General features: G+C 44.6%; 1 protein-coding gene across 3 annotated transcripts in view; it reads left to right on the plus strand.

Moving 5' to 3' along the window:
* LOC147022292 (axin-1-like) overlaps window positions 1–25657 on the plus strand; it is a 64489-nt gene that overhangs the window by 31695 nt on the left and 7137 nt on the right. For 2 of the 3 annotated variants that reach the window (XM_085893015.1, XM_085893014.1), the window contains 7 exons: window positions 2081–2177; window positions 3448–3585; window positions 5931–6382; window positions 6633–6845; window positions 8081–8290; window positions 14305–14409; window positions 16534–16722. In XM_085893015.1, coding sequence (XP_085749141.1) covers window positions 2081–2177; window positions 3448–3585; window positions 5931–6382; window positions 6633–6845; window positions 8081–8290; window positions 14305–14409; window positions 16534–16722 — 1404 coding nt within the window. Of the gene's footprint in view, window positions 1–2080; window positions 2178–3447; window positions 3586–5930; window positions 6383–6632; window positions 6846–8080; window positions 8291–12380; window positions 12487–14304; window positions 14411–16533; window positions 16723–25657 lie in introns of those variants that run through there. The other variant, XR_015061175.1, reaches the window with a different exon arrangement.

Here is a 25657-nt window from a genome sequence, read left to right on the forward strand (position 1 = left end):
CTTGCATTGTGGCATGTGTGCAGGTAAAGATCGTAAGTCGTCAGGTGGGAGAGGGGGACGGGATTTTATTTTTTTTTCCTATGCTTATGACCTAACCCTGGGTACAACCAACACTTGTGCAAAATTTGGTGGAGATCGCCCAGCCCTGCGAACCCTCTTGCCACAGTGTCATATATCCCGCCATCTATCTCGCTGATTGTCACGGTCTTTCCTGTAGCCAGCTGTCTTTCTAGCCATCACTCGATCTCTCCTGAGAGTCTACTCAAATCAGAACAAGACAGTGCCAAAACACTGCTTGATGTCACTCTCTTTTCAGCTGGAGCCTATGGATGAACAATATTTTGGAGTCTTGTACAGGACAGATTCTTGAGGGTAGGCCCTGCAGAGTAGCATGGACATCACCAAGCAACATTGACCAACATGATCGCTGCCAGATCGCTTTCACCAAACACACTGTCATAAAAATATTACTCACACCAGACGCGTCTTGCGTATCGTAAGTGGTACAAACACCACCCTTGCCTCTACATCCAGATCCACATCATTGCTGTTTGTACTACTTCCTGTAATCAGGTCATGGTGTTTTGCCTTGCTCCTCTCAGGCAGCCCCATCCACACAGCACATGCACTTTGAAGCAACTTTGTCCTGCAACCACCACCTCACTGTAGCCAGATACACTGGTCATAAATGTTATTCACACTGTTGTGAATAGTGGATGTTACTTGCACCGCTCTCACCACTCCGTCCATATCCACATTAAGCTGTGCACGCTTGCCATTGAGAAATCTAGCCTGGGCTTGAATCTCGGCCCAGCTATAAACTGTCGTCCTGGTGTTTCACAGGCAGGTGTGGCATCAGAGAGCGTGCCGTCCCTCAGATGTATGTTAAAATTGAGTGTCCAGTCTGCTAGCATTATTTGACAGATGTTAAAGATCCACACAGTCAAATGAAGAGGTGGTGAGTTATCACCAGCACTCGGAATTTTTTTTACAAATTCCTGCCTACACTGCAGGTAGGACGTAGTCTGGTCTTATTGGAGATTCCGAGACACCAGGTTACACTGCTTGTTATTATCCCCACGCTTTAAAAGAAAAAAAGTACGGATATTGTGATCTGCTCCATCTGTCTGTCTGTCCGTCCATCACACGATCTTCTCAAACTGTTGTGCAGAAATTCACCACACTTTGTAGTTATGATCACCACATGGCAGGAAGGTGCAAGAGCAGTATCATTTTGGCCACGACACCTGAGGCCCTAGGGTGGGGTCAAAAGGTCAAGTTCCAAAAAATGCAATTCCGTCAAACTTTTAAACATTTTAAAATGAAACTGTTTATGCAATCAACATTGGTGGACGCATAAAGTATGTAACTCTTTTTGGATTTGATCCTCGGTTCATCTCCTACTCCTAATGGGTGGGGACTCAGTTTCACAGGGGTCAAAACAAGTTTGTTTTTTTTTTTTTGTTTTTAACTCAAAATTTGATATTGGGTCATTCCTTGTGGAGCTTTTTGCCATTTTTCAACTTTGCGCTTGGTGGGAAGCGAAGAGATTTGCGATACCGTGTCATCGACTTAGGTTGAGTCTTCAAGTGTGGTTGCTGTCTGTGCAGCAGCGTCTGCACTTGAAGCAAATTCATGAACACGTGTCTGTATGTCGTGTGTGAACAGCCTTTGATGACTATCACTATTATTATTATTATTCTCCAGCATTGTTGAACTTCTCTAAGCAGTCTTGGTTCAAAAAAAAAAAATTCATTCTTCATACTTTGATATTTGGAACAATTTTTATAATTTCATCACAATTATGTCTTGTCACGGTTAATGATTTTGATCGTGGTTTTTCTGGGTCGTAGCAATCACGAATGCATTGTTCCAGTTTGTTTGTTTTTATTTCCTTATTCGCTCTGCTTTGCTGGAGTAGGTGAGATGTAAAAGCAACACCAGTCTGTTCCTATCCACCTCCCTTTTCTTTCACCAATAACCAGATTGTTAAGGCAGTTTTGAAACATTTTACAGCTTTTCCTGTGCCTTGTTACAAGCAAACACCTGACTTGGCTCGTCTTGTCTGTCTGTCCTTTAGAGACGGCATTCCACCGTACCGGCGGAGGAACCCAGCATCGTCGGATGGCGCACAAAGAGATCCACGCTGCAACGAATCTGAGACGAAACACGTGCCGGTGAGAGGTAGCAACGTTACCCTCAAATTTGTTCTTCGGTCCTTCATTCATCACCACCTTCTCTTTTCTTTTTCTCATTTTCGTACGGCCTGTTCGGGCTCTCTGAATGGAAGCGATCACCACCAAGCACATTTACTAAATGAAGTGGCTGAAGGTCTGTGTTCTTCATTTCACCTTGTTCGTGTCCACGAAGGGTACACTCGATCAAGCCAACACAGTCTGAAGAAAAATCAAAATAGCCAGTGGGATGTGTTGTCCAAATATTGTTTGAATCACACCCATGGTTTTATGAGTTTGATTATTAACCTCCGCCATCGAAGATCGGAGGTTACTGTTTTCACCCCTTTCTCTTTGTTTGTTTGTTTGTGAACAGTATTACGGAAAAACTCCTCGACGGATTTCGACGAAACTTGGTGGGGGGGATAAGGTATGGTCCAAGGATCATGCCATTAGATTTTGGATCTGGTCCATAATCCAATATGGCCGCTATGGTGGCCATTTTGAAAAATTATTTGAATTTTTTTTTTTTTGCATTTCTACATGTTTTAAGTGATTTTCAACCCCCCCCCCCCAAAAAAAAAATTGTTAGAGAAAAATTTTGCAACTTTTTTTTTCAACAAAATTTCGATTTTTTTTTTTTTGCATTTCTACATGTTATAAGTGATTCCCAACAAAAAAACATGCCAAAATTATAATTGCGGCTGATTTTGGAACTTCAGGTGGATATACCCACGTAAAATCAATTTCTGTCTCAAGGAATCTAGTTCTGACGAATGAATTGATTATGTAAAAGTGAAAAGTAAAAGGGAAAGTTGCAAACTATAACTCTGTGAGCACTGTTGACGTCAAATTGAATGAATAGGATATCAGGTTCACTTGAGTGACCTCGCAGTATTGGCGGCGGAGGTTTTGCACTCTACCGAGCGCTCCCCCTCTAGTTTTTATATATGTTGTACCCATTCCAATTTCATCATCGATGCTCCGTCTTTGGGATTTCATTGCAGCAGATTTCTTTCTATCTCTCTTTTTATTCTTTCTTTTGTTCATTCCTTTTTAAAAGCAATTCCTACTCCGATTCTCAACTGATGGCCTTTCCAAGTGTAAATGTTCAAGCTGAGTCTGGACACTGGGACCAGTTTGCAAAGAGCTTAAATGGACCAATTTTACATTCTCTTGTTCTTTTTTTCTTTTTTTTCTTTGTCTTTCATGAACCTCACACACGTGTTCTTTGTTGCCCACCCTGATGCCCACCCTGTTGCCCACCCACCAGAGAACGTCGAGGCTCCCAAAAGACATGATCGTCGACCCGACCAAATTTGCTTCCGAGCTCATAGCCCGCCTGCAGGATGTACAGAAGGAGCGCGAAGCCCAAGAGGCGCTCGACGACAAGCTTTGCAAAATCCGAGATGTGAGTTCTCGTCGTCGTCTTCGCTTGCGTTTCCAAATTGCTTTGCTTCTTCTCTGTACAAAGCAATGATGGCAGAGGTTTGGGGGAAGGAAGTGAGTTGTATGTATATGGCATGGCTTGATTGGTCAAGTTTGCCTTTTTTCATGGCTTCATCACCTTTTTTAATTGTCAAGTGTGGGATATAAAACAAACGCTCATAATGCACACTGTTAAAAGAATGCTCTCACTTCTGACATCAGCGACTCCCGTTAACTCGGAGATCTTAAAGGTACTCCAAATGATCTCGATCACTTCTGGGTCAGGGTCACATCTGATATATTTTTATTTATTTTTGACAACCGAACGCTCTTGTTCGGTCTCTTCATCTGTCATAATGTGTCCAATACCACTTGAGCTCATTTTTACAGTGATCCCTTTCCTGAATGAAGACTACTCGGTGGTCAAACTATTGGACCTGACTCTTCCCTTAGGTGACTGTTATAGATTGTGGTGCCTTTTTATTCTTCAGTACGACCTCCTTAACAACAAGTTATTCCTGGGAGGTTTTCGAAAATTTGGAAAATGGTTCCTTCATTGGGATTTTAATTGTGTGTAGTCTTCTTCTCTTCTTCTTCCTCTTATTCTTCTTCTTCTTCTTTTTCTAATCCGTCGTCCTCTTCGGCTTCGTGTTGGTTATCCCTCAAAGAATAACCTACCTGCAATCATTGATCTTGTAGTTATATGGTACAAGTTTGCATGATCTTGGTTCAACTAAATGGGTTTTGAAGTTTGCTGAAAACAGAAGAGCAAAAATATAAACTTCAGTAGACAATTCCTTCAATGACACTTAGACACTCTGGTTCTCTCCATGCTTCTGGTACTTGTCTGGCGACATGCATCTCTCGCCGCTGCTCCCGTTGTTGCATGACTGTGTACATCCTTTTCAACCGAGTGCACCCGGAAATCTCCAACAGAGCTGTCGGAGCCCGTGAGCTCAAGCCCTCGGCGCCATCATGTCTGCAAGCTCACTATGAATGATGCCCACTTGCATTGGAATGGCCGGAAAGCCTGAGTCGGAGTGGTATTGGGCAGTTGTGGGCAAATTAAGGAAAAGGTCTCTGGGAGGGGGGGGACAAGATAAAGATGGGCATTTGAGGGATAAGGTGAGTAAGTGGGACAGGAATTAAAAGAGCTTTAGCTTATCGAGAATGAGATCACTTTTTATTGCAAGGCCACTGAACCATCATTATCCTTTCTTTTGTTGTTGTTTACTTTGTGATTAAAAGTGGTTTATGTGCCGTGAGAATTTCACCTTTCTACACTTTCTACAACTAGATTGCCTTATCAAATGATGCTTGTTGAGTTGCTTTCTGGCCCACAGCCAGCGACATTCTCTTTGCTACCACCGTCGTACATCACCACGTCCTTGTAGATCCCAGTTGGTGGGCCTCACTTGGGTCTTTGCACATAAATCGGTGGTTATAAATCGAGAGCAACTTGATTACCGAATCACGATAGTTTGTCATTATCTTTTGCTTGGGTTTTGTTAACAGGCAGCCAGTTTGCAACCAAAAATGGGGCTGACTTTTTATTTTAAGGAAGCCTTTGGCAGTGGAGTCGAGCATGGTCGGCAAGGGTATTAAAATTAGACTTCCAGAGAACAAGGGTTTGCAGTAACAGATTTTAAGTAGATAAGCAGATTTAAAGAACCCTGTGGTGATGCTTCTAACGCCCCCCCCTCCCACTCCCCACTCATCTTTTTAAACTTTCTCCTTCAAATAATTCCAGACTGACGTTGCTCTCCCCCACCCCACCTACCGGCCCGGCTCGATCATCCCTCAGAACAAATCCCATTGCAGTTTTCTCTGCCGTGCCCCATCCCATGCCTGGTGTGCTGACACCCCGCTGCCACTTTGCATGCTTTGACCACTGCAGCCCTTTGCCCCGAGGCAGTTGCTCACCCCACCCTTCATTCCCCACCCCTCTCTTGTCCAGACTAAATCCCTCAGATGTTTGCACACAATGCTCTGTATTTGTAATTAACAGCAGGGACCGGTGGGACCTTTTAGACGTGTGCTTGCTTTTTATGTTTTAATTTATTTTGTGCTTTTGAGCCCTGCACCACTGCTTCCCATCTGCGATATCCTTTTATTTGCCTCACTTTCTCAGAATCTTCGAGCCGAGAAAACTGGTTCCTTAGTCTTTTCATTTGTAGGATACTTTTGCAATAGATTTGGAAATGAAACGAGACTTTTTGCTTTGCTGCTTCTTTGTCGAGAAGCAGCAGTTTACACTGGCATTCCTTGAAAATATTCCGTTTGAACTGTTTGAACCGTAGCTCTTTGCTTTCTTTTTCCATTTTGAAGGAAGAGGAAGAGGTGGAAGAATCTTCGACCTCAGAACTTCATGAGTCGCCTGCAGTTCCCTGCACGTTCCCCACTGTGCCAACCCCACCTGACTCCGTTCCTCGCATCGTGCCCTCGGAGGATGACCCCGAGAGCATCCTGGATGAGCACGTCTCCCGGGTGATGAAAACGCCAGGCTGCCCGTCTCCGAGCGCCCAAGCCACGACCCTGCAGCCTCTTTCTCCCGAGTTCCGCAGTGCCGCCACCAACAATTCTCTCGCTTCCATTCCACAGCATCACCACCGCCTTGTGTACCACCACCACCATCACCATATCCACCACGGAGCTGGAAAACCGCGGCAAATCCTCGAAAGCGAGGCAGCGCAGCGCGTTTGCAGTGGCCATGTAATATCAGATTCCTGCACCTACCAGTCCCGAAGTTCTTCTGGAGTTCCGGATGCAACTGTACAGAGGTAGGTTTCGTTGGTTGCACTCTGCCCAGATGTTGTCCGTCATAAATACATCCTCCTGCTTTAATTAATATGACTATATATGGAGGAGAGAAACATTATTGGACTTTACTTTGCCATCAATTGTCAAGCGGGGTGAAATTGAAGTCACTTGATTTGGGTGAGAAAAAAATAAATCTATTTTTCTGCATCACGAGAACTTGAAATTGAAGCCACTTGGTAACGCTACAAGATCTCGACTCTCATTCTGCAGCCCAACAGGTCCTGCAGCAAGGCTTGCTGGTGGCAGCCGTTCAGGGACCCTGGGCCGGAAAACCACCAGGACAGATGGACCTGGAAGACCAGAAGAAGGGATGGGGGACAGTGGGGGCCAGCAAACGGAGGAAGGGTTGGAGAGGTCACGCTTCTGGCACTGGGTGCTCCAGGGTGAACGTGAGCGTGTCCGAAACTCGAAAGCAGCTTCTAGGTAAGTGTCATCACTGGTGGTGTTTAATGCACCCTTTGTTATGGCTGCCAAGTGGTGTAAAAAACCATCTTAAGTTCTATTTTGCACTTGCTCTGCTGTAGACGTGGCATAAGTTACAACAGCGTTGTCACGATATTTTATACATACCTCTTCCACCGAAGGTGGACGGATTTTTGTTTTCACCCCTGTTTGTTGTTTGGTTTGTTTGTTTGTGTGTCTGTTTGTGAGGAGGATATCTCAGTTATCGACGGATCCGGACGAAACTTGGTGGACAAGTCGTTTGTACTACAAGGACAAATTGATTAGATGTTGCTGACGATTCAGATCCAGACCCGGATACGAGAATCTTTAAAGTGATTCTTCACCATTGATCGATAGGGCCATAAACATCACACAGCACGATATCTCAAAAGGTTATGGACGGATTCGGCCAAAACTTGGTGGATGAGTTGGGAGGTGATAAGAACATGCCGATTGGATTTTGGTTCAGGTCTGCATCCAGATGTGGCTTTTCAGTGGGACACCAAAAGTAAACTGTTCAGTGTTCAACCTGCGGAGGCATGCGTCGTCCGAGTTTGTCACTGAAATCGTGTTCCAACTGACTACCAAATATTCAATTTGACTTGAACTTTGCTCCTATGAAAATGATTTCCAAATCTCTCCATGATATTTTTCACAATTCTGTCTAATGAATCATTGAGCAACCAGCAACAAGTCTGTCTGTTTGTCTCTGCCATTTGCCTTTTCTGTTTCCCTCCATCTTTTTGTGTGAATTTTATGATTAGTATTTTTTTTTTAAATCAGACCTACAAACAGCTGTTACCTATTTGTTTTTATTAACCTTTTCCTAGCTGTGTCCCTCCAATGGAATGTTTGATCTCTCCCTTCCTCCCCTTTCCCCCCTCCCCAATCCCCATCCTTCTTCCTTCCTCCACTTGCTTTTCCATCCAGTGTTTCATTTGATTATTTGGTTCATGTCTTTCATCTTTGCTACGCATCCTTTTTACGTTGCTCTGTGCATGCTTGAATACATGAGCTTGCACACTCATCACCAATACTTTCCTCCATTACTGCGTACCAAGCCACTCTAACAAGCATGCCAGGATTCACAGATACAAGACCCATGAGTTTTATTTATTTACTCGTTTGAGTCATCTTACAGAAGTGCAAGTTGATGCATAAGACTATTTGTTTTCATCCTGTGCTCTATTTGTTCTCCTCTGCTCTCCGTGCAGTACTTCCACACCCAAGAAGATTCCTGCTCAGCCTTGGGGATCCACAGGGAACCACCAACTTGCACCTGCACGAGATGTACCCACCATCACTGGACCACCGATTCCTTCATGTACCACCGGACCCTCACCCTTGAGCCAGCTTTTTGAAGTGCGACGGAGGCTGCAGGATGAGGAGAGGAAGGGAATACGGATTGCCACACCACGAGCACGGTAAATGTGATCCTTCATTGAGGTGGTTGAGCATGTACAAAAAATATAATAATAAAAAAGACCTTTTTGAGCTCAATGAAAGGTGGAAATAGGGTTTGCAAGAGAGTGGTAGCCCTTCCTATGTTGGGGGAGGGGGATATTGTGTTGCATTAATTTTTTTTTTGTATGCCTTTGCAAGGAGGGAGCCATTACGTTTTCATGTTGTGCATCTGTCGGTTATTCTGTGTCGGAGTGGCAACCCGTCTAGGATTGTGTCCAATAGCCAAGGAGTCTGCTTAGACAGCACCAACGCCCTGCACAGAGTATGGTCCCATTGGATGGATGGATGTTGGTTATTGTATTTTTTTTTCTTACTGTGATAACTTGTCAATAACTGAAGGGATTTCAACCAAACTTGACCCAAGTATGGACTGCAAGACAAAGATGGTCTGGTTCAATACTGGGATCAAAAGGGTTGTGTGCCCTTTCAAAATAGTTTTGCAGACCACAACTTGAGTTCGAAGCATCTGATGGTGTGTGTGTGTGTGTGTGTGTGTGTGTGTGTGTGTGTGTGTGTGTGTGTGTGTGTGTGTGTGTGTGTGTGTGTGTTTTTGTCTTTGTCTTTGTCTTTGTCTTTGTCTCTGTCTCTGTCTCTGTCTCTGTCTCTGTCTCTGTCTCTGTCTCTGTCTCTGTCTCTGTCTCTGTCTCTGTCTTTGTCTCTGTCTTTGTCTCTGTCTTTGTCTCTGTCTTTGTCTCTGTCTTTGTCTCTGTCTTTGTCTCTGTCTCTGTCTCTGTCTCTGTCTTTGTCTCTGTCTTTGTCTCTGTCTTTGTCTCTGTCTTTGTCTCTGTCTTTGTCTCTGTCTTTGTCTCTGTCTTTGTCTCTGTCTTTGTCTCTGTCTCTGTCTCTGTCTCTGTCTCTGTCTCTGTCTCTGTCTCTGTCTCTGTCTCTGTCTCTGTCTTTGTCTCTGTCTTTGTCTCTGTCTTTGTCTCTGTCTGTCTCTTTGTCTCTGTCATTGTCTCTGTCATTGTCTCTGTCATTGTCTCTGTCATTGTCTCTGTCATTGTCTCTGTCATTGTCTCTGTCATTGTCTCTGTCTTTGTCTCTGTCTTTGTCTCTGTCTTTGTCTCTGTCTTTGTCTCTGTCTTTGTCTCTGTCTCTGTCTCTGTCTCTGTCTCTGTCTCTGTCTCTGTCTCTGTCTCTGTCTCTGTCTCTGTCTTTGTCTTTGTCTTTGTCTCTGTCTTTGTCTCTGTCATTGTCTCTGTCTCTGTCTTTGTCTCTGTCTTTGTCTTTGTCTCTGTCTTTGTCTCTGTCTCTGTCATTGTCTTTGTCTGTCTCTTTGTCTTTGCCTCTGTCTTTGTCTCTGTCTTTGTCTCTGTCTTTGTCTCTGTCTTTGTCTCTTTCTCTCTTTCTCTCTCGCGCTCTCTTTCTCTCTTTCGCTCTCTCGTGCTCTCTTTCTCTCTTTCGCTCTCTCTTTCTCTCTTTCTCTCTTTCTCTCTTTCTCTCTTTCTCTCTTTCTCTCTCTCGCTCTCTCGCTCTCTCGCGCTCTCGCGCTCTCGCGCTCTCGCGCTCTCGCGCTCTCGCGCTCTCGCGCTCTCTTTCTCGCGCTCTCTCGCGCTCTCTCGCGCTCTCTCGTGCTCTCTCGCGCTCTTTCGCGCTCTCTTTCTCTCTCTCGCGCTCTCGCGCTTTCGCTCTCTCGCACTCTCTTTCTCTCTCTCGCGCTCTCTCGCGCTCTCGCGCTCTCGCGCTCTCTCGCGCTCTCTCGCGCTCTCTTTCTCTCTTTCGCTCTCTCGCGCTCTCTTTCTCTCTTTCTCTCTTTCGCTCTCTCGCGCTCTCTTTCTCTCTTTCTCTCTTTCGCTCTCTCGCGCTCTCTTTCTCTCTTTCGCTCTCTCGCGCTCTCTTTCTCTCTTTTGCTCTCTCGCGCTCTCTTTCTCTCTTTCGCTCTCTCGCACTCTCTTTCTCTCTTTCGCTCTCTCGCGCTCGCTTTCTCTCTTTCTCTCTTTCGCTCTCTCGCGCTCTCTCGCGCTCTCTCGTGCTCTCTCGCGCTCTTTCGCGCTCTCTTTCTCTCTCTCGCGCTCTCGCGCTTTCGCTCTCTCGCACTCTCTTTCTCTCTCTCGCGCTCTCTCGCGCTCTCTCTTTCTCTCTCTTTCTCTCTCGCGCTCTCTCTTTCTCTCTCGCGCTCTCTCGCGCTCTCTCGCGCTCTCTCGCGCTCTCTCGCGCTCTCTCGCGCTCTCTCGCGCTCTCTCGCGCTCTCTCGCGCTCTCTCGCGCTCTCTCGCGCTCTCTCGCGCTCTCTCGCGCTCTCTCGCGCTCTCTCGCGCTCTCTCGCGCTCTCTCGCGCTCTCTCGCGCTCTCTCGCGCTCTCTCGCGCTCTCTCGCGCTCTCTCGCGCTCTCTCTCTCTCTCTCTCTTTCGCGCTCTCTCGCGCTCTCTCGCGCTCTCTTTCTCTCTTTCGCGCTCTCTCGCGCTCTCTTTCTCTCTTTCGCGCTCTCTCGCGCTCTCTCGCGCTCTCTCGCGCTCTCTCGCGCTCTCTCGCGCTCTCTCGCGCTCTCTCGCGCTCTCTCGCGCTCTCGCGCGCTCTCTCGCGCTCTCGCGCTCTCTTTCTCTCTTTCGCTCTCTCGCGCTCTCTTTCTCTCTTTCGCTCTCTCGCGCTCTCTTTCTCTCTTTCTCTCTTTCGCTCTCTCGCGCTCTCTTTCGCTCTCTCGCGCTCTCTTTCTCTCTTTCGCTCTCTCGCGCTCTCTTTCTCTCTTTCTCTCTTTCGCTCTCTCGCGCTCTCTTTCTCTCTTTCTCTCTTTCGCTCTCTCGCGCTCTCTTTCTCTCTTTCGCTCTCTCGCGCTCTCTTTCTCTCTTTTGCTCTCTCGCGCTCTCTTTCTCTCTTTCGCTCTCTCGCACTCTCTTTCTCTCTTTCGCTCTCTCGCGCTCGCTTTCTCTCTTTCTCTCTTTCGCTCTCTCGCGCTCTTTCTCTCTTTCTCTCTTTCGCTCTCTCGCGCTCTTTCTCTCTTTCTCTCTTTCTTTCTCTCTCTTTCTCTTTCTCTCTTTGTATACACACACACCTTTTAATTTTTCATTTAATTGATATCACACACAGGTGGAGGTCTAACCATCGACACATTCTCATCAAATTTTGTCTTTCGCGCGTCCGTTTCATCAAGGGCTCTAGAAGCATGTGACAATGTGATTGCATGTTATATATTTGGAGATGAAAAGGAAAACTATTTTAATTGTTTAAGTTGACATCAAATCCAATTAACTTTAACTTTCTCAACCCTGTTCTTCATGTTAAAAGTGGAAACAGGATTGATTATATCCATGGAACTTATTGACCCTGTTCTTTAATTAAATGGAAGGATAAGGGACTATTCAACAAGAATACCCCCATTGATTTGTTTGAACAAATGGAATAGAAAGAACTACAAGAATCATTGAAGGTTAATGTGAACTTTTTATTCCATAAAATTAAGTGCAAGGAGATGGAGCAAAACCTCCCTCGTCCCATACATCCAACCTTGACGATCAATTCTTGTGCAATCACTTGGAGCAAAATGGTGATTCTGCAAAGTTCCGTTCAACACGTTTTTCGTACTTGCTTGAGACAGCGGTTGGTTGCAAGTGAGAATGCTCAAGATCACCCACCACTTTGTGACAATGCTTGGACTTGCTGCACTATTTGTCCACACAACTACGTGAAAACTTGCTCGGTAATTCTGTCTCGTGAATTTCAGCTTCTTTGGGGTTCTTCAATGTTTCCCAGACAGGGTGATTTATCGATGTGTGTGCCATCCCTCGATGTATGTTCAACTGGGCATCCCATCTGCTGGCATTAGTAGTGAGTGGATGTTAAAGATCCCACAGTGTCCTTTGTGAAGAATACATGAGCTATCATGGCCTTGCTGATCTGCGCTGGTTCAGCCCATTGTTCTGTGTATGAGTCAGTACTAAGGAGGGGTTGTTGTGCACTGTAGCACATCTTGCAGCATCATGCCAGGCATGCTGTTGTATACAGAAAGATATGTCAACATTTCCTCTCATCAGTGTGTGTACTCCAACCTCAAAGCTCATCACGGAGGTAATGTTTTCACCCCTGTCTGTCTGTCTGTCTGTTTGTTTGTGTGCAGGATATCTCAAAAAGTTGTGGATGGATTCGGATGAAATTTGGTGGACATGGGTGTGTGACATGGACGAACTGATTAGATTTTGGTGAACATCCGGATCTGGGTGGAGGTATGTGCTCCACCGAGTGCCCTGTCCAGTTTTGGAACAAATTTGATTTTTCTCAGACATCGATTGAATCCCTGGTAATTGTATCAAACTGCCCTGTATATCTCCACTGTGGTAACTGTGGGGGCTTTGGAGGAGAAACTGCTAACAGTCGAGCATTTAATAATGTGCTGGGTGAGGAAAACCATTTGCACAAATTTCTCGTGGAATCTGAGATCTCGAATGGGAAACGCGTAGTTTCTCGTAAAATTTTCTGAATGTTCCAGAGAGCAGCTCAACTGACAAGATTCCTTGTATTTTTAGTAAGTTTCTTTCTTCGGTGTGGACTATCTAGAGTGGCAGGATGGCTTAGAGGTATGCATGCTCGCCTCTAAGCTGTTTAGCCTGTGTTTGAATCTCGGCCCAGTTATAAACTGTCATCCTGGTGTGTCACAGATAGGACGATTCATTAATGTTCATGCCGTTCCTCGGATGGACGGTAAACGAGCGTACCGTCTTCTGGCATTTGCTGTTGGGCATTAAAGATCCCAAGGTGTCCTTTGTGAGGAGCACCCAAGGTAAATTCAAAATTCCTACCTTGAGCTGAGTCGATTTTTGTACCAGACCTTTGTTGAGAAGGGTTTTTGCAGGCTTGTAAGCCGAGGTAAGATTTGAAGATGCTGAAGTTGGGGTGCCGGAAGCTCTTCATCAAGTTAGAAGGTTGGATTTGAGGATTGGTAACATGAAGGTGTCAACTTATCATGGCATGCTTTGCGTAGAGAGTTGAGTGGACTAGTCGATTGAGCTCTTCGACCTCTGATCAAGGAAAAGGTGACGTGTGTCGGTGAAAAATCGATGAAGAAGTGCAAAACATCAATTGGGGGTGGGATGGGAGGGCAAAAGGAATGATAAGGTTGAAGTGTTGGGCAAAGGCCTCAAACCAAGCCTGTCGACAACAGGGTGTTCATAAAGGTGCACCGCAACTGAAAGCTAACCTTTCGAACGTCGAATGTGCTCAGATTTTGGAAAAGGCCGATTTAAATTGAGCCCCATTGTTGAGATTCGTCGATGTCTCGCTGGAATCTTTGGCGAAGTGAAGCAAAGCCCGGTCGATTAAAGAAAAGACAAAAAAAAATACAAAAACGATCCAGGGAAGACACCGTCAAGGAAGGGTAAATTGGACATTGACGGAAGCGATCCCGAGAGCCGGCTGCACTCGTAGCGGAGCATCTCCACAAGCGATCGATGCTCGGAGCAATTTGTGCTGAAGAGCGAAGAAACTTTGCTGCAGGCAAATGCTGTTTGGCTCCGTATTCTCAAGTGTGCAGAAACCATTCATGTCGAGATGGAGGGAGTGCTTTGTTTTCTTTTGATCCAAATAGACCTCGGTAGAAACTGATGTACTGCTTTGAACCCATGATTCAACCATTTGTGTTTGAGAGGGCCCTTCCGCAACATAATTTCTTTCACCTTGATCCAGAAAAGTCACCGTGCCTCAGTTATCTCTACCAAAGAGCAGAGTTTGAAATGCTCAAACAGAGACTTTCCGTCGTAGAGTGAAAGTACATTTGGAATGATGGGGGTGGGGAAATATATGTGCTGTGTCGCACAGGGAAGCAGGAGGTAAGTTGAAGGGTTATCAGGGAGTCTTCTCGACTTCACTTCACTACTTCTGTGATCTTAACTGTAAGCCTATAAAGGGTTGATGTCATCGAGTTATCCATTTTGATCCAGGTCAGAGTACCATTTGCTAAAAGTTGCACAGCTCGTACTTGCTCACCCATTCTCTCGGATTTTATTTATTTGCTTTGTTTCTCTATCCTCTTTCTTTTATTGGGATAGGCAAGCTCAAGAAGCAAATCCAAGGAATAAGAATATGTTCCGGCCAACATCAGCACAAGTGCATCAGTTTGTACCTTCGGCGGATTCAGAAGTTCTCGATAAAGAGTAAGTCCACATCCCTGATTCTTCACACATTTTTATTGCATGGTTTACGGATTTTTGGCAAATTGGATTTCCTTTGTGTTTCATTGCACCCTCTACCACCAACCTGCCCCTCTCTATTTCCTCCTCCACCTGTCATTTTCACTCCGCCAATCACCTTGTCCATCCGCCAGCTTCCCCTCCCCTCCGACCTCTTAATCTATCTGCCACAAGTCCTCCAATATTAACGTCTTCAGCCTTCCACAACTCCTCCTACCCATCCATCATTCTTTTCCACATACTACTAACACCTACTCAAAACTCCTCTTCGATCTACCAATCCCCAGCCTAACCTCATCTTCCACCGACCACAAACCTCTTCATCCATTTGTCATATCTCCCCATTCTCCCTCCTTATCCACCTCCTGTACCTCAACAACCTCCTTGTACACTTCTATCTCTATCTCCATCCCATCCCCTCCCCCAATCGCCTTATCCACTTCTAATAATCTCCACTCTCCACCCCCTTTAAGCCCCCGAGCCCCAAACTCCCTGCCGCTCCTTCAACACTTGTCATCAATCCCCCATCCCACCCTTGCTCATCATCTCCTTGCCCCTCTGTGCCCTCTTTTATTACTTTCATTGTTGGACCTTTTTATAGGTAACCACGTGCTCTGCTTTCTGTTTGTGGCACCGCACATTATGGTCACTATCTTTCTGAGCCAAAAACGTGTGAAATCTGGGGGACCTTTGAAAATGGGGAAGGCTGGTTTATTTAAAATGAAGTGAACACAGATGAGATCTGCACTTGCCGTGTACCCGATTTGTTTTCTGCAGACGGTGTCCATGTCTGAATGTTTTGGTGCTATGGTTCTGTCCAAGGCCAGGTGTGCCTGCAGCAGTTTGCTACCTGTGGTTTTAGCAGTACCTGTTTGCACACACTTTGAAGCCTTATCACTGAGTGAATTGAATTGGATCATCTCGAAGGAGCCTCATAAAGCTATCTTTATTACATCCCGCAGAATTATTGCCCACATCAGAGGCTTGCCGGAGGTTGCGGGTTCAGGGCGGGGGAGGTGATTGGGGAGTGGAAGTTGGGGGGGGGGGATGAACTGAAGTTTTAAGAAGGGAGGCAGTAAACTCGGGAGATTAGGGTAATTCCAGGGTGTAATTAAGGAGTGTCCTAAGCCTTGTCATTCTGAGTGGCCACTCTCTGGCCCCATGGCATCGTTTGATCCCTCCACGGTGCTCCTGTTGCCTTTTAGGAAAGCGCAACCCTTTACGTATAGCACATGCCGTTTGCTTGTTGTGTTGCTGCACTCGCTCTAGTTGACGTTTGCACCACGGCTTGCTCTTGGCGGTAACGTTCGATTCGCTGTGGAGTAGCACTCTCGAGGAAGCCTTGGAATACATTCCGAGTTGTTCTTTCACCCCCCCTCCCCCTCCTTGCTAATTCAAGCATTACAAGATGCACTTTGAGATGGAATCTGTCCACCAGGGTAACATGCCTGGAGATGATAGTTAAACATTTAAAGCGTTGATTTCATTTCATTTCAAAGGGAAATCCAGGACACATCAACCATTAAGTCACTCGAAGTCCACTTCCTGAGTTTTGATATTTCTTTCAATGCAAGGGTCGTATTTTCATGGACTCCAGCTCCTCGGTGTTTTTGTTTCTTCTTCCTTTTATCTCCAGCATGGATTTCTGTCTGCGGTACTTGGATTGACTCCGTGAGAGATTGATGTGGGTGTGGTGGGGGGGGGTGCGGGGTGGGGGGGGGGCGGGTGAGATTTGATATACCTTGAAGTGAATGGCAAGTGCAGAATTCATTCAGGGATCGGTACACTTTGGTGCCATTTTATGGCATTATGCTCTTGTGTTCTGAAATAACTGCACATGGCCTCATCCAAAAAACTCGATTCTTGGCAAGTTTTATGTTATTCTTTTGTTTATTTTTTTTTTGGACAGGAAGTATGAAGGCCTAAGTTGCCAAGATACTGTAGAATTGTTATTTTGTGTTTTTTTAGTCGTGATTATTATTAACAAGTCCTCAGGTTGGGAATCCCACGAAGCCAGAATGCTGTGTTGACCTGTGGAGTGAGATAAATCTGTTGACGCGTTGCATCCGACACATCTGTTTTTATTAGGCAGCGCTTGACCAGGTTTCGAGCTGGTGGGGGCCACCTGGTGGCTGCAGCGGTCCAGGAAAACAGTGAGAGCGTCGTCGTGGTCTACTATTTCTGCGGGGAGCCCATCCCGTATCGTACTTCCGTACGTGGCGGCGTACTTACTCTCGGGAACTTCAAGGAGCTCCTCACAAAGAAGGGCAACTACAGGTAAGCTGAAGGAGGTGTTGTGTGATGACCTCTTCCTTGTGTTTATGGACCTGAAAGAGTTGCAGAAGCTTTGTCTATCAGCGCTGTGACATTTAAGTGCGGTAGTTGATCTTGGTGTTTGGGAAACTGCCCAAGTAGCGAGTAGTCCAACTGAATTATCGATCTGGAAGGGATTTTACAATTGTGTTCCATCAACATGACTATTCCTCAGCATTTGTTTGCTGATGTTATGAAAATTGGCTTCACGTGGTTGTTTGATGAAGCTGTTTTGCACAAGAACTGAATTTGTTTTTGATCGGTGGGGGTGTTGCAGAAGGCCACGGTTGAATGTTTTGTGGTTTCTTTGTCGACCACGTTTCACATGTTCAGTTTGTTTGCAGCAGTTAGGCCAAGTGTGCCTTCAAAATGCTTGTTGCGCAGGACTGTACATAGGCGAAGCCTTGGGTAAAATGGATGCTCGGTATCCCTGGCATATGTCGCAGCACTACCCACTCAACCTTTCCAGTGCACCTGCATTCCTTCCTATTATTACACTTCCTACTGGCTTGGACCTTAAAGTCTGTGAAACACACATTTCTCTTTCCAAATCGCACAAAGTGGAATATATATATATATATATATATATATATATATATATATATATATATATATATATATATATATATATATATATATATATATATATATATATATATATCTGGAAAAAATTAAGAGACCACTGCAAAATTATCAGTTTTTCTGGTTTTACTTTTTATAGGTATGTGTTTGAGTAAAATGAATATTTTTGTTTTATTCCATAAACTACTGACAACATTTCTCCCAAATTCCAAATAAAAATATTGTCATTTAGAGCATTTATTTGCAGAAAATTACAACTGGTCAAAATAACAACAAAGATTCAGTGTTTTCAGACCTCAAATAATACAAACAAAACAAGTTCATATTCATTTTTAAACAACACAAGACTAGTGTTTTAACTTAAGACCCAGTCACACCTTGACGTTTTAGCCAGCTTCTGCCGATTTTGGGGAAATTTGTCTAAAACGCTGGTACACGTTGAATACGTTATGGGTAAGTTTTGATAACATTGAGAGCACGCTGAAAAACACTGCCATACGTCGTTGTACGCTGGCTTTAAACGTTGTACTTTTCGGTTGTCCTCAAATTTTCCATGCTTAAAATTTTAAGACTTATGCCAGCGTATGACTCACACGTTCCACATAACGCTGGCCATTAGTTGTAGGCACATCACGCTATCATTGACACACGTCGACACACGTTACTTGTGAGTTACTCATAAGTCGAAACACGTCGAGGTAATGTTTAGCGTACCCGAAACTTATTTCTAACCTATGAGTAATGTGTTGTACTCACGTTACGCAATCGGTGAAACACATCGACACACGTTACTTGTAAGGTGCTCATAAGTCGAAACACATCAAGGTAATGGTTAGCGTCAGTGTTCCAGGCTCCCTGGTTTTATTTTTTTCTTTTTTTTTTTCTTCCTTGCTTCGGTATGATGGTGATTTTGACGCTTCAATTTCTAGTGCGGTTATAATATAATATAATTAATAGGCTGCCGCTCAACGATATAAATCATAACCGCACTGTACACTGAACACCGTCATACCGAAGAAAAAAAAACCAGGAGTCTGGAACACTGACGCTAACCATTACCTCGATGTGTTTCGACTTATGAGCACCTTACAAGTAACGTGTGTCAATGTGTTTCACCGATCGTGTAACGTGAGTACAACTTATTCCCATCGCATGCGGAGCGTGTGTCATACGGGAAGTACGTCGTAAAATTTTCAACATGTTTAAAATTACAAGACTTACTCCACTTACTACGACGTATGATAGCGTACTTTAGCGTTCTATTCACGCATACCAAACTTACCCATACCGTATTCGACGTGCGCCAGCGTTTTAGACGCATTTTTCAGAGGTCGGCATACGCTGGCAAGATCGCCAAGGTGTGACTGCGATGTTGACACTTCCATTTCTCTGGCGGTTATGATTTGAATCGTTGTGCAGCAGCCTTTTCATAACCTATGCCACGTCATCGTCGGCGATGCGTGCAGCGCACTATGCCTAAGTTAGACTATCGTTGGGCATAGGTTGTGAAGGCCGACAACAGGTTCAGCATTCGTTGGTATAAGTTATCTATAACACAACGAAATGTTCAAAGTCTGTTACTAATATGTTGTGCATAAGACCAAGTCGTTATGAATACGTCCGTATCTTTTTTAAAAAAAAGATCAAAAGTTCAACGTAAGCCAGCGTTTTACATACATTTTAATACGTTGCCATTGCTGGCTAAAACGTCAAGGTGTGACTGGGCCTTCAGGAAGAGTTCAGAAATCAATATTTTGTTGAATAACTCTGATTTTCAATCACAGCTTTCATGTATCTTGGCATGCTCTCCACCAGTCTTTCACATTGCTGTTGGGTGACTTTATGCCACTCCTGGTGCAAACATTCAAGCAGCTCGGCTTTGTTTGATGGCTTGTGACCATCCCTCTTCCTCTTGATCACATTCCAGAGGTTTTCAATGCAGTTCAGGTCTGGAGATTGGGCTGGCCATGACAGGGTCTTGATCTGATGGTCCTCCATCCACACGTTGATTGACCTGGCTGTGTGGCATGGAGCATTGTCCTGCTGGAAAATCTGATCCTCAGAGTTCGGGAACATTGTCAGAGCAGAAGGAAGCAAGTGTTCTTCCAGGACACCATTGTACGTGGCTTGATTCAGGAGTCATTCACAAAGACAAATCTGCTCGATTCCAGCCTTGCTGAAGCACCCCCAGATCATCACCAATCCTCCACCAAATTTCACAGTGGGTGCGAGACACTGTGGCTTGTAGGCCTCTCCGGTCTCCGTCTAACCATTAGACGACCAGGTGTTGAGCAAAGCTGAAAATTGGACTCATCAGAGAAGATGACCTTACTCCAGTCCTCTATAGTCCAATCCTTATGGTCTTTTGCAAACCTCAGCCTGGCTCTTCTTTGCTTCTCATTGATGAAGGGCTTTTTTCTAGCTTTGCACGACTTCAGCCCTGCCCCTCGGTGCCTGTTTCAAACCGTCCTCGCCGTGCACTTCACCCCAGCTGCCGTTTGCCATTCTTTTTGTAGGTCACTTGATGTCATCCTACGGTTGTTGAGTGACATTTGAATGAGTTGGCGGTCATCCCGGTCACTGGAAAGTCGTTTTCACCCTCTGCCAGTCTGTAGCTTTGTTGTCCCCAATGTCTGCTGCTTGACCTTGTTCTTATGTCTTTGAAATTTTAAGGATGAAAGCAACGTGACGCTCACTGTATCCCTCTGCCAGTAAAGCCAGAATTGAACCCTTCTTTTCCTCACTCAAAACTTTTCTTTTCAACTCTTTTGGCATGGTCAATCGTTATTTTTTTGATTCCAATTACTTTTGAGGTACTACGAGCACTGTTTTTGCCATCCAGCTGGTGCTATTGCAAGAGGATGGTGATGAACGCAGCAGTAGTTTTTAGGTCATCTCTAACAAGATGACCTAATAAAACCAGTCTCGATGTCCGTACGTACGTCCCCATTTTTTCTTCCGATTTTCTTGATATTTGGTATGTACGTCGGGGTCAATGAGTGATGCACGATGGTATGACTTTAGACCTGATTGTAGGCCAATGTCAAGGTCACCGATGCTGTAAACTTGTGAAATCATCCATTGTCAAAATATAATCCGACATTTATGACTCAGAAATGTGGTTTGATTTCTAAGGTCTGGTTTCTATCCTTTTGAAGACACATTGATCATAAATGTTCCAAATCAACCATTTTCAAAAATCTATCTCCGGATAACTCAGAAATGTAGTTTGATTTCTGAGGTTTTCTATCCTTTTTTACTTCCCGGGCTTTCGTCTGTACGTTGAACCAAAAGACAAGACGACATCGAAGCCATTCTAAGCCGATCAGAGATCCACATCTACAGAGCTTCAGAGATGACCGTCACCCCCAACCAGGGGTAATTTTTATACTTTTCCTTGTTAAATAAGATTCGGTTCAGGTGATCACCTAATCAGTACCTCACTAAGTAGAATGAGGTGTGCCTGTGTTGGAATTCAACAGACACTGGAATGGAATGGCTGCCATACATGTAGAGATGCTGATTAAAAAAAAATTTTGGAATGGTCTCTTATTTTTTTCCAGAGCTATATATCAAATTGATTGAAAAAATTCCTCTTGTCGAGCAGTCATGTTCTTTGATGCTGTCATCTTACTCTGCACTGGTTCTGCAGTCCATCTTTTATTTCCAAAGGTCGTGCTGATGGTGCAGACAAAATGCGGAGCTATGTGGGTTGGACAGGAGGGTTTCACGGCATCGGGCACATCCATGGAGACGATTGAGGCACGTAAAGGGGGAATGTTTTTAGCAGGCCCTTGTGTGCTCCTTCCCTTGGCAGGGTGCACCTCCTGCGCCTGCATTCGCACATGAAAAGCGTTTGCGCACAGCTGCGGCAGATCAGGCCGGCTGCACGGCTATTTTTTTCCGCCGTCGCAGTCGGCTTTGAGGATCGGCCCGGGACTCATCTTGAATCGTTCAAGTCCAAATTTCAGGCCAAAAGAAAGACGTTGGGGGATGGGAGAGCAGGGAGGTGAGCAGGGCGTTGTGGTTGAGGGGTGGTGGTGGCGGTGGTGAGGAAAGGAGGGGAGCCGTGAGCGTGTGCAGTCGCCCTGAGCATGGAGAAGAATTGCAAGAGTTTTTCATCTCGTGGCAAAAATATATGGATTTTGATCGACTTTGTAATCATTCTGAAGTGTATTTGCATGCAACTACAACAACAACACAAACAACAACAAAAATTCCATTGAGTAACAAAACCACGACAATGGACTTTGTAGCTGTCTTTGTGATAAAGGGTTGCTTCTTAATAACACCCCCCCCCCTTTCTGTCGTTAATGAAGTGTCTTTTCAACACCTTATCTGATGACCTTTCATATTCATTCAATAATTAATTCATTCATTCATTCTTCGAGCAAATACATATCAGAATGGGATTTGATGACATCTTGCTTGCTGGTTGCATCATTACTGAGGCGTGACTGTACCACTGATGCAGAGCTCCTGAGTATTGTGCTCGGCTGGGATATTCCCACTCAATGACTGACTCTTTATGAAAGAGACCGTGGGATCTTTTAACGTGGATAAGCGAGTGGTGTCAGTTGTACGGAACACCCATTGACGCAAGGCCTTGACTGTGAAGCAAGCACCAGGATGCTGTTTCATTGTCAGGTTGGGAATCCAAGCAGAATAAGGAATTTAGATGGCGAGTGCACTACCTCTCAGCTCTCCTGTCAGCCATTTATTTATTTAAACTGTGCCTCGGGCTGATACAGGAGGTTGACATGTATCGCTCGCAGAACGGGGCAGCAAAAGTTGCGATGGATTTTTAGCCTCATCAACTCCCTCGTACTCTACCGAGAGGCCTTAGCTTGGAGAATCAATAAATAAATACCCCATTCGCGCCTGCTTCGAATCTCACTTTTTATTCTCTCATGCCATTGTTTGCTTGAAGCTTTTACTGTCGGCTCGATCTGGCTTTGCGTAATCTTTTCGTTTTAATTGCCCTGCCAGTCTTCGTGTTGTTGCTTACAAGACGTTTACCCGGGTTGTTGCCAGTGTAGCTCTCATTATGATTAGCCGGCCTTCAAGCAGAACCAGATGTGCCCTGGTGCTGGTTAGTGCTCTAAAAGCGATCCATCGCTTCGTTCCGAATGTGTAAGGTAATGGGCAGCACAAGTGTGCGGAATGCGCAGGCAGGGTCGCCATCATTTGTAAAATGCAGCAAAAAGCCTCGGCTCTCGCCTCTTGTTTTGATAAAAGAGCAATCGTGATGTTTTAGACTAATGGGAAGCTGGAAAGGGAATTTGTTGCATTCCCCTTTTCCCCACCGTACAAAGAGCAACTCCAATGGTCGACTGGGTTGCATTTCCAGGGGAAAAGTCTGAGAAGTGCCTGGAAGAAAGTTTGCTTCGGCCCACGTGGGACTCAAACTGGATACTTGGGGAAATCCCCGTCTCTTCCCCAGTGGGTTGGACCTCAATTAAAGGAGCGCCGATGTAACCGAGAAGCCACTAATGAAGGATGCTGAAAGACTTCATTGGAAGGCAGAATTAGTTTAATGCTGTTTTGACTTTTTCCTCTGTTCCAGGTACTATGAAAACAGTGCAAATTTATCATTCTCTAACCCTGTGTTGTTTGACGTTGAAACACAGTTAAGGCTGGATGGGATGGTGGTGGTGAAGGAAACTATGCACCGTTGCTCTCTACGTTTGCCCCGTTGAACACGATACGTCGTTATTCCCTTCGGTGGCATCTGCCTCCCGCGACAACGCGGCGCAGCGCTCGGGTCTTTCTCTGGCCTAGCGCCCGGCCACAATGGCATGCTTGGCACGTTAATAAGTGTTCTCTGTTGACAGGTGCCCTGTGCTGTCGGGGCCTTGTAAACGAGGCTCTTGCAAACCTTCCTGTGGAACCTCCCTTAATGCCACATGCCTTTCCTGTCTGTATTTTTGTGTGCTACCCCCATCCCACCTTCCCTCCCCTTCACTCCCACCCCACTAATCAGCCGAGCTCTTCTTCACCTCTTTCCTCTCTCAAACCAATTTGATTTATTTTCTTACCTTTTAACCACATTCCCTGTTATTTATAAGCTCAAAAAGCAGGTTCAAGTTTCTGGTCATTTGTTTGTTTGTTTTTTCTTATTGTTGGAAGGAATAACCGTTCCAACATGAATTTTTAGAATTTTTATTTATTTATTTATTTTTGAAGAAAGTTTAGGAGGAAAATGGAACGATGCGATCTCCCAGTCTTGGTAATAGACGTTGTCGGTGAAAGAGCAGGTGTGACAGTTAAGGAGAGAATGAATGTCAAATATTTATTCTGGGGATTAGAAATTGTGAGATTATTAAGATGCTCCATTGATGCTGCTCTCGGGTTCCTGGTGTGCAGGATGAGCGTGATTGAAAGTCCCTGTGAAGAGTTCAGAAAGGCATGCATGAAGGGTAGAGTATTAATTATGGAGCATTTTAATTTGCCAGGGATAGATTGGGTCCACGGACAAGAGATAGGGTAGAGCAGATGAGTTTTATAGAATGGTCAAAGATTGCCGTTTAAACCAGTTTGTGGATGAGCACGTGATGGGATTAATCTGTTTGTAAGTGATGATCCCAGAATGGTGGAGAAAGTGGTGATAAGAGAGCATTTTGGGTCAAGTGACCATAATGTGGTGTGTGCAAGTATTCCGTTTAGAGTTAGAGTTCAGGATAGTACAGGGTGGCCACAATGTCTCATCTGAACCCCTTGTAAAAGTTGTGAAATCGCCTTTTATCACATTAGCTGACAACACTGAAGGGTTCCATATACATTTGCAGTCCTCTTTTACTTCATTACACACTTTCCAGCGCACGACACAAGCCTTAAGTGTCCAGTGTATCTGTTTGTGCTCCGTCATTGTCATTGGAGAGAATAATTTTGCGCCATGTTATGTGGGACATTTTCAGGAGGATTAGTGAATCCAGACACTGACGATCTGTTGTTCAATGGTGTAATTGCTTGTATCATCCCTGGCTATGTTCACTCATTCTGAAAAAAAAATGGGAAAAGAAAGCGAACACTGCACACAAAGGCAATGTTCCAATTTTTACAAGGGGTGACGAGAGATTGTGGCAGCAAGGCTGTTAGATTTCAGGAAGGCAAACTAGTTAGGAGAAGGATCATGTATGGGGAACCATGTCTAGATTTAAAGTAATGAAAGGCAGTCAGCATGGGTTCAACTAAATGCAGGTCTTGTTTAACAAATTTATCAGAGTTCTGTCCAACAGTTTCTGATTGGGTGGAGGAAGGAAGGACAGTGGAAGTGGATGATTTATAGCAAGACTTTCAGTAGGCTTTTGATGAGGTACCACAGAGGAGACTGTAAACCTAAGGTCAAGGCTTGTGGAGTGGCTCGTAGAGTAACTAACTGGATTAGTGATAGGAAGCAAAGGGTGTTGTGAACGGAAGGATATCTAGCTGGGAGGTTGAATACATTGAAGTAAGACTGATCATAAGGGATCACTATTGTGATTGATATTATCAAATAGCTGAAAGCCTGTGGTAACAATACCATGATATAAATAAAAAAAATAAAAATGAAAGGAAGACTTTGATTCTTGTGCTGGTTGAAAGAGCTCAAAAATGGGACGTTCAATATGGAATATCTTGAGTTGTTGTACGCACTGGTGCTTCAAGAAAAGAAGAGATCAACGTGAGTTTAACAACCGATTGACTTGTTCAAATAATTGATTGGGCCCAAAAAAGGGCAAAAAAATTGATACTTTTGTTATATAAAATGAACCAAGGTACCAACATGAACAGAGGATGTGCTGCAATAATCGGTGCTATTAAGCAATATGTTTTTTTTGTTTTTTTTATTTGTATTTTTGAGCTTTTTCAACCAGCACAAGAATAAAAAAAAAATTTAAAGGCCTTTTATTCCTTTCTTTTTTTTACGCAAGAATAAAAGGTTTTTTTTTTTTTTAATGCCTCCGCTAACGAACTCGCCAGTGGCATTATGTCTTCAGGTTGTTCATACATATGTATGTCCATGATAATTTTCTTTGTTTTCTCTGCAACCGCTTATCTGAGTGACAAATTTTTGCTGAAGGTGCAACTACTTATGGTGAATGTTTTAATGGTAATTGTGATGTCATAGGCAGTGTTGGGCACAGAAGCGATAATCCGATAACATAATTATCGAAGTTAACTTTTTTATCGGACTATTATCGGAAGTTAACTTCCATTTATGGTTATCGGACCAGTTAACTTCCGATAACTCCGATTTTAGTCCGATAATGTCCGTTCATTTTTTGTCCGATAACATTTCTTTCTTCGCCATACACCATGAGGTCTGGAAATTGTG

Source organism: Eptatretus burgeri, chromosome 8, assembly GCF_056783735.1.
Source record: "Eptatretus burgeri isolate ZD-2024b chromosome 8, Ebu_testis_v1, whole genome shotgun sequence".
Lineage (NCBI taxonomy): Eukaryota > Metazoa > Chordata > Myxini > Myxiniformes > Myxinidae > Eptatretus > Eptatretus burgeri.